The following is a 9508-nucleotide window of genomic DNA, read 5'->3' as shown; positions in this document are numbered from 1 at the left end:
TAAATAAATAAATCTTTTTTAAAAAAGAAAATAATGACAAGCCCATAATATCAAAATGTCAGGGCTAGGATTTGAACCTAGATCTACCTGAAGAGCGAGAATTATTTCTCCTCCCAAAGTGGTATTAGAAATAGGGATGGAGGGGACCAGCAGGTTGTGTGGTGGTTAAGGTGCTGGACACTCCTAAATGGCCAACCACAGTTCAAGTCCCAGGCCTGGAGGCTTGCTTTCTCATTTTCTCTCTCTCTCTCTCTCTCTCTGCATGCATGCATGTGTGTGTGTGTCTGATCAAAATAAAATAAAATAAAAATGAATAAATAAATTTAAATAAATAATTCTTTTTTTTTTTTTTTGGAGAGGTTTTTCGTTATAGGGCATGTGCGCTCACCGGTTTTTTTTTGAGACATAGAGACAGAAAGCGAGAAATCACCCCCCAGGGGGGATGGTCACACCACAATCCCTTCTCCTCCATTCTCCTCTCGGGATCTTGGGCACGCATGCAGACACGCCCAGCGTGAGTTTTAAGCCACCGGGTCCGGGACGCGAACTGCGGTCGACTACGTGGGAGTCCAGCGACATAGCCATTACGCTAACTGCTGGTTCTCAAATAAATAATTCTTTAAAAGAAAAAGAAATAGGGATGGGAGAGACCAGCAGATGGTATAATGGTTATGTCACTGGACTCCCATGTAGTTGACCATGGTTCACGACCCGGACCTGGCAGCTTAAACTCATGCTGGGCCTGTGTGCATGAGTGCCCAAAACCCCGAGAGGAAAATAGAGGGGAAGGCATGGTGGCCATCCCTCCTGGGGGAGTGATTTCTCACTTTCTGTCTCTCTGTCTCTCTCTCTGTCTTTCTGGCAAATGCATGTGCCCTATAGCAAAAATCTCTCAAAAAAAGAGAAAGAATTAGGGATGGAACACCAGCTGATGGCATAATGGTTACATCACTGGACTCCCAAGTAGTTGACCATGGTTTGAATTCTGGACCCAGTGGCTTAAAATAAAACTTGGCACGTGCGTGCCCAAAATCCCAAGAAGAGAACGGAAGAGAAGGGATTGCAGCATGGTCATCCCCTCTGGGGGGTGATTTCTCACTTTCTGTCTCTCTAGCGAGTGCATGTACTCTATAACAAAAATCATTCTCTAAAAAAACGAAAAGAAAAGAATTGGGGTGGGGGTGGAGCCGGACAGAGGCCCTGCAGTATAATGTGGAGCTCAGCAAGGCAGGCCCATGGGTGAAAAGAATAGCACTAAAGGTGGGTCCCTGGGACTTTAATATTATTAGATTGTCATCAGAAGAGTCATGATGTATTTTTCTATGCAAAAATGTGTCATGATTTTTCTGACAGTTAAATAACAAAAAATGAATTAGGGATGAGGGTATTAGGCATGGGGAGAGGAGCCAAATATCATTTATTTATTTATTTTGAGAACGATCTTTACTATAGGGTACGTGCACTTGCCAGAAAAACAGACAGAAAGCGGGAAGTCATCCCCTGGGGAGATGGCCGTGTTGCAATCCCTTCTCCTCCATTCTTTTTTTATTTATTTTTAAAATTTTTTTGGAGAGGTTTTTGCTATAGGATGCCTACGCTCACCAGAAAAACAGAGAGACAGAGAAACAGAAAGCAAGAAATCACCCCCCCAGGGGGATGGCCATGCCACAATCCCTTCTCCTCCATTCTTCTCTTGGAATTTTGGGCACACACGCACACGCACCTAGTATGAGTTTTAAGCTGCCGAGTCTGGGATGCGAATGGGAGTCCAGCGACATAACCATTACGCCATCTGCTGGTCCTGAGGAGCCAAATATAGGGAATAGCCCAGAAAGAAGCTGTGATTCACACACAGTGCTACCATAGTAACTGTTTTCTTCTGTTTCTATAGCTATGGAGTCAAAATCCGGGCCCCCCATGCGCTGGTCATGACCTTTCTCTTCCGGAGCGGCAGGTACCCACCCTCTCTGGATATCATTCAAACTAGGAGGACATGTGGTCAGCTCTCAGTGCCAGGATAGTTGTAGTAGCTTCCCAGCTGGACCTAGCCTGTCCTCCTGCCACACCTCCTAAAGTCCAACTCTGATCCTATTGTCCTTGCTTGAGTACTCCCACTGTCCTACAAAGAGGCCCACTTCCAAAACTGGCCTTCAGGGCCTCTGTAGCAAGGCCCCAGCTGTATCCCTTCTGTGTCCACCCCGAGGTTCCCTTGGCACACAGAACCCGCCACCATTCCACACCATGTAGCCATGAGCTGGAGCTCACGATGCTTCTGCCTCAACCTCCCTGAGTTGTTGGGATTATAGGTACAGGGGCCTGTGTTCATGGGGTCTCCCTGTGTTTGTGTAGCCTCCAGGAGAAGCTGCGTGCTATCCTGCAGGCCACGTACACTCACTCGCGGAACCTGGCCTACTTTGTGTTCACCTACAAGGGCCTCTATGCCCTGCAGTCCCATGTGCAGGGCAAGACCAACCAGGTGCACCCATTCCTGGCTGCCTTCATCGGGGGCTTCCTGATCTTTGGAGAAAACAATAACATCAACAGCCAGGTAAGGCTTCTCCCATAAGATTTCTGGAACTAGGGGGCAGCGTGTGGTTCCTGTATAGAGCTGGGGTGGAGATTGAAGGAGATGAGCTCTTGGGTCCCTTGCATGCCTGAGGTCTGTGATTCATCAGTCCCTGTGTGAGCTTGGGAAGGACACCCCCTTCCCCGGTTTCCCCATCTGTAAACCAAGCAGCCTGTAATTAGAATCCTAGTGTTCTCCAAATCTATGTGCCTGTTACTCTCTGGGGCAAAGATTTAAAAACAAAACCAAACACAGCAGTGAAATGAAGGGAGAAGTAACCCTGAAGAAAGGTATTTATAAAACAAAACTTACTACGGTTAAAAATTGTCTCTTACTCTGTGTGTGACTTGCTCATTTTGTGGGTTAGAATTCCCTTTTTTATGAAATGATGATGAATGATAAAAATCAATGGTAATTTTTTTTTTTTGAGAGGTTTTTGGTATAGGGCACGTGCGCTTGCCAGAAAGACACAGAGAGACAGAGAGACAGAAAGCAAGAAATCACCCCCCCAGGGGGGATGGCCACGCCACAATCACGCCGCAATCACTTCTCCTTCATTCCCCTCTCCGGATCTTGCGCATGCATACACATGCACCCAGCATGAGTTTAAGCCACTGGGTCTGGGACTCAAACCCCCATCAACTACATGGGAATCCAGCGATCTAGCCATTATGCCATCTGATCGTCCCCAGGATTGTTTCTTTTTATACTGTTGAGTTTTGAGAATTTTTTTTCAGGTAATAAGTTTATTTACAAACATATCTAGAATGCAATGAGTTTAAGAGTTTGATCTGTTTTTCAGAGATTGTGACCACACCTCTAATGTTCTTCATATTGGGGCTAGCAGGTGGTATGGTAGTTAAGAGCACTGGACTCCCACATGGCCAACTGTGGTTCAGGTCCTGGACCTGGTGGGTTGCTTTCTCTCTCTCTCTCTCTCTCTCGCTTTCTCCCTCTCTGGTCAAATTAAAATAAAATAAAATAAAAAACAACAAATAAAGTTAGATAAAATGATTAATTAAAACAAGGTTCTTCAGAGACCAGCAGATAGTGTAATGGCTACTACGTTGCTGGACTCTCAGACCCAGTGACTTAACTCACGCTGGGCACGTGTGTGTACATGACCAAGATCCTGAGAGGAGAATGGAGGAGAAGGGATTGTGGCATGGCCATCCCCCAGGGGGTGATTTCTCGTTTTCTGTCTCTCTGCCTCTTTCTGTCTCTCTGGCAAGCCAACACACTCTATAGCAAAAAAATCTCTCAAAAAAAGAAAAAAAAAGTTTCTTCATATCTATTAAATGAATTAAAACATCCATATTTCTTTTTTTAAAACAAATATTTATTTTATTTATTCATTCCTTTATTTTAATTTGACCAAGCGTATGTTGTAAATAGCTTCTCGTGTGTGTGTGTGTGTGTGTTTTATTTCCACACACTAGATTTCACAGAGAAAAACTTAAAGTTTGATGACGCTCAATTTATCAGTTTTTCCTTTTGTACGTCATGCTTTTGGTGTCAAGTTACCTTTTGGTTTTGAAACCCATAAAAGTATTCAGTTTTTTCAAATTTTGAATAAAAAATAATAAATGAAAGGCCTAAATAGTGCTATTAAAATATCTACTACAGGGGCTGGTAGGTGTCATGGTGGTTAAGGCTGCTGGACTCCCACATGGCCAACCACGGTTCAAATCCTGGACCTGGCAGTTTGCTTTCTCACTTTCTCTCTCTCTCTTTTTATCTCACTCACTCTGTCTCTCTCTGGTCAAATTAAAAATAAATAAATAAATAAAGTTAAATAAATTATATAAAAAAATGTCTGCTACATACCACTTCAAATGATCTTGCCCATGAACTTTGAAAAACACCCATCCAGGGCCAGCTCCATGGCGTGGTGGTTGGGGCAGCCTAATCCCACATGGGCAATCGCATGGTTCAAAATCCCTGACCTAGAGGCTTGAGAAACACGCCAGGTGGGTATGCACGTGTGTCCAAAATCCTAAAAGGAGAATGGAGGAGAAGGGATTGTGGTGTGGCCATTCCCCATGGAGTGGAGGGGTGCTTTCTTCTCCTTCTCTGTGTCTCTCTGGTGAGCCCATGTGCCCACTATACAAAAAAGAAAGAGAGAGAGAGAAAGGAAGGAAGGAAGGAAAGAAGGAAGGAAGGAAGGGAGAGAAAAAGAAAAAGAAAAGGAAAGGGAGAGGGAAGGAAAGGAAAGGAAAGGAAAACACTGATCCAGCGCACACTAGGTGCCCAGTGCCCAGGGGTAGGTGGGAAGAGAGTTTTAGCAGCTGTGTCTACCACTAATCTTTGTCATTCCCTCTGCAGATCAGCATGTACCTGCTGTCACGTGTCCTCTTTGCCTTGTGCCGTCTGGGCATAGAGAAGGGTTACATCCCTGAACCCAAGCGAGATTCATTCCGGGTATTCACCGGGGTGTTGTGGGGGCTGGTGCTGTGGCTCTTTGAGTATCACCGATCCACGCTGCAGCCCTCGCTGCAGTCTTCCATGACGTATCTCTATGAGGACAGCAACGTGTGGCACGACATCTCAGACTTCCTAATCTACAACAAAAGTCACCCTTCCAAGTAACACAGCCCAAGGTGCCTATGGCAGCTTCTCCACTCCAGTAGGCTCCAGGCAGTGGCCCAAGGTTGTGCTCCATCAGCAGACCCTCCCAGAAGATCCTGCCTTCTCCAGATCATGGCATCAGACTCCAACTGGTGTTGTCCCAGGGTTCCATTTTCCAAAGTAAAAGCTCTGATTTGCAAATCCCGGTAGATACTCTTGAATGGTGGAACAAATGGCTGCAGAGTGTTGGGCTTGGTTCCAGTTCTGCTCCTGACCTCTGAGACCAGAGCAAGCCCCACCCCCTCGGGCCTCAGGAGTCTTTGAGGTCAGGGTAGGGCCCTGAGATCTCTTTCCAGTGGGCATGTTCATTTTTCCGCTGTCCTTATTTAAGAGAAGGCTCCTTGCTGAGGGGTAGTAGGTTGCAAGTACTTTTTAAAAGCTTCTCAGGGGAATTAGCAGTTAGCGTAATGGTTATGTCGCTGGACTCCCACGTAGTCAACCGCGGTTCGTGTCCCGGACCCAGTGGCTTAAAACTTATGCCAGGCGCGTGTGCGTGCGTGCCCAAGATCCCGAAAGGAGAATGGAGGAGAAGGGATTGCGGCGTAGCCATCCCCCCTGGGGGGTGATTTCTCACTTTCTGTCTCTATGTCTCTCTATGTCTGTCTGGCGAGCGCACGTGCCCTATAGCGAAAATCTCTCCAAAAAAAAAAAAAAAGGAAAAATGCTTCTCAGGTTGTGTGGGACCAGCAGTCGGCATGATGGCTATATCGCTGGACTCCCAGATAGTCAACCGTGGTTTGGGTCCTGGACCCAGTGGCTTAAAACTTATGCCAGGCGCGTGTGCGTGCGTGCCCAAGATCCCGAAAGGAGAATGGAGGAGAAGGGATTGCGGCGTAGCCATCCCCCCTGGGGGGTGATTTCTTGCTTTCTGTCTCTCTGTCTCTCTCTGTCTTTCTGGTGAGCACATGTGCCCTATAGCAAAAACCTCTCCAAAAAAAAAAAAAATTTTTGGGTGGGGGGAAAAGTCATGATGCATTTTTGCATAAAAAACGAAAAATACGTCATGACTTTTCTGACAACCCAATATTAAGTTCCTTGAATCAGGTGGTCTGTTGGAAAAGTTCTAGAACCCACTGTGAAACACAATATGAGCCATGCAAGTGCCAGAAGTTTTGCTGGTAGCCACTGGTGAGCACACTCACCCGATAGCAAAAACCTCTCCACAAAAAAAAAAGAAAAAGAAAATGCGGGTGAGATTTATTTTGATTACATATTTTAACCCAGTATTTCCAAAATGGTATCATTTCCACACATCGTTAACATAAAAAGTTCACGAGCTACTTTGCACTCATTTTTTCTCGCATAGGCACTGCTCCATTTCCAGGCTTAGTAGCCACCTGTGGCTCTTGGCTACCATACTGGGGGAGACCGATGTCAAACACTTCTACCCTCACAGGTTTAAGTGAATGATGTACGTCTAGAGCTAGGGGACATGGCTCTGAGTCCCCATTCCACCACTGTGCAACACTGGGGAAGGTTTTCACCTCTCAGGGCCTCGATTTCTTAGAAAATGAGGATAATTGTAATAATCCCAATGTCTGCACTGGATTTCTGCAATCGCTGCTATTATACGCCTGCTGATAACTCTATTTAGTGAGTTCCTACTTCCTCCTGGGTGCTTTGTATATATTATTTTTAATCTATACAATGACCTTGCAAGTGTGTATTTTACAGATATGGAAACTGAGGATCAGAGAGGAGAGGTAAGAATACAGCTAGTATGTAGGCAAATCAGGACTTGAACCCAGATCTGTCTGATTTTGAAGCTCATGTTTTTTATTCAGTGCCTTGCTTTAAATGTGGAAACCTAAGCCATGCTATGCAAATATTAGCTAGTTATAGGACCTAGGCCAGAGCAGGTGCAAACTCGAATGCCTAAGGGTGCCTGCACTGATCCGAAGGGAAGTTCTCAGGGTGCTTTGCAGTAGGGAGTGGAGGGACATGGTGAACTGGAGACTTGTGTGTCAGTCTGGTGTTTTTAAAACCACCACACTAGACAAATCAAACAAGTTTCCTGGAAAATTCGGTTCATGGGATACCAATTTGGGACCCTTGATCTGGTAGCAAACTATTCAAATAGACTTACCCATCAGTCCCTTTTTATATTTTAGGACTTAGTAGTGGACATGTACTGACGAGTCACTGGAGAGCTTACTAAAATGCAGATTCTGACTCAGTGGGTCTGGGGTGGGACCAGAGAGTCTGCTTTTTTTTTTTTTTTTTTTTTTTTTTTTTGCCAGAGGCTGTGTGTACTTCCCAGAGAGCCACAGCAAGAGCAGGAGGACAAGAGCACCCCCCAGTGGGACACGCTCACACTGCAGTTACTTCCTGTTGGGATTTGAGGCATGCAGACATGCCTGGCATGTTTTTCAAGCTGCCTGGGCTGAGATTCAAAAGGCAGTCAGCTATGTGTGGTTTGGTACTCTTTTTTTTCCTCTTTAATTACTTACTTAATTTTATTTATTACTACTATTATTTTTTAAAATTTGCAACAGGGTACATGTGCTCCGAGAGAGAGGGAGAGAGAGAGAGAGCGCCGCGAGGTCCAGGACTCAAACCACAGTCGGCCATGTGGGAGTCCAGCGCCCAACCACCATGACACCCACTGGCCCCGGGATCCGGTACTCTTAACTTCTAGGCCGCAGGACTGCCCTAAGGGAGTCTGCCTGCCTCCCAGGTGCTACTGCTGGTCTGAGCCACACCTTGAATAACAAGATAGTGGGGAATGATAGGGACCAACATTATTATCCCAGGTATCAAATGAGTCACAGAACTGTTAGGTGATGGAGGTAGGATTATGTCTGAGATTTTGTCTGATTCTGTAAGCGGCATCTGAGCTGCGGCTTTTCTTTTTCTTTAAGTTTTTGCTGTAGGTCATGTGCACTCAGCCAGAAAGAAAATAGAGAGAAAGAGAAATCACCTCCCCCCCCAGGGGGCAATGATACATTGCAGTCCCTTCTCCTAGAGTCTCCTCTCAAGGTTTTGGGCACACACACACATGTGCCTGTCATGATTTTCAACCTGTCAGGTTTGGGACTTGAACCATGAAGTCCAGCATGTAGGATCCAATGCCTTAACTTCCATGCCACTTGCTGGACCAGCCTTGGCACTTTACTATAAGCTTAGAGTAGGTGATTTCGAAGATACTTTCACTCACTCTGGAGGTTGAATGAGTCCTTGAGATTATGGGGAGGGGGAAAGGATGGCCATAACACTAAGTGGTTATAGCAGAAGATAGGGGTGCTCTGCCTGTATCCCTTCTAACTTACTGCTTCAGTGCACACCGGCCAACTTTCCCATGGCCACCCCTGAGGACTCCCACTTGCTACTGGTGCCTGCATTGCCACCCTGCAGCAGGCCTGAGGTGCTGGGGGACTAACACAGCCCTGGAGCTATACTCCGCTCAGCCCTTAGCCCTTACCCTTCAGTGGAATAACAGGTGTGCCTGCTCTGCACTGGCTCTCAGAGCTGCCAACAGGGTAGAGTTCCAGATGCCCACGAGGTAACTTGCTTGATAACACACCCTCCTTTGTCTCCCTCCCTCTTTCCCCTTCCACTGTTTCCTGAGACCACTTCTTGTATAAACCACTTGCACTCAGATCCTCATATGAGGGTCTGCTCTTGGGGAAACCCAAACTAAAATTGACCTCTGAGACAGCAGGTTGACAGGCAGTCTAACATGGTGCTTAAGGACATAGGCTTTGGAACCAGGGTGTCTGGGCTCAAGCCCTGGCCTGACTATTTCTTTGGGCAGGTGATTAACCATTCTGTGCCTCTGTTTCCTCATCTGTAAAATAAATGTTACAACAGTATACCTCTTTCGGGGTGTGTAGGATTAAATGATGCAACACATGTAAAGCAAGACTCAATAAACGTTGCTGTTATTGCCGGCTGAGTGTCCAGATACCGAAGGAAGTGGTGTGGTCCTGAGAGCTGACTGCGTCCTGCCTTTAGCCTGTCCTACACCCCAGCTGCGTAGAGCCTGGGCTGCCCCTCTCCCAGTGTGCCCGCCTGCTGCTGGGGATTGGCTGGCTCTGCCACGACTGTCTCTGCTCTCTAAGAATAGGTTTCCCTCACAGATGGCATCTCTCTGGATCCTGCCAGAGCATCTGGTGCCTCCAACTGCACGCTGCAGGGAGGAAGGCAGTGTGGTCCTCACCGCCGAGGAGCAGGCTCTGCCTTCCAGCTCCCTCCTAGCTGAGACTCCATCTTCTGCACTCTGTGAAATGGGGATCTAGTTCCTGAAAGCATGGTGGCTTAATCTGTATTTGTTAAATACCTGCTGAATTCCTCTAAGGCCTTTTATCATGCAAG

The 9508-nt window shown here is 46.5% G+C and overlaps 1 protein-coding gene across 2 annotated transcripts in view; it reads left to right on the top strand.

The window, feature by feature from the left end:
• Window positions 1–5335, top strand: part of PXMP4 (peroxisomal membrane protein 4) — a 19105-nt gene extending 13770 nt beyond the window's left edge. For both annotated transcript variants that reach the window (XM_014586121.1, XM_006144015.3), the window contains exons 2-4: window positions 1892–1954; window positions 2350–2548; window positions 4892–5335. In XM_014586121.1, the coding sequence (XP_014441607.1) occupies window positions 1892–1954; window positions 2350–2548; window positions 4892–5155 (526 nt within the window). In that variant the 3' untranslated portion in view covers window positions 5156–5335. The remainder of the gene's footprint in view (window positions 1–1891; window positions 1955–2349; window positions 2549–4891) is intronic.
• Window positions 5336–9508: the final 4173 nt, after the last annotated feature.

This window comes from Tupaia chinensis, unplaced genomic scaffold, assembly GCF_000334495.1.
Source record: "Tupaia chinensis unplaced genomic scaffold, TupChi_1.0 Scaffold000115_1, whole genome shotgun sequence".
NCBI lineage: Eukaryota > Metazoa > Chordata > Mammalia > Scandentia > Tupaiidae > Tupaia > Tupaia belangeri.
Note: the sequence above shows the minus strand (reverse complement) of the source record. Positions and strands in the feature narration are given on the sequence as shown.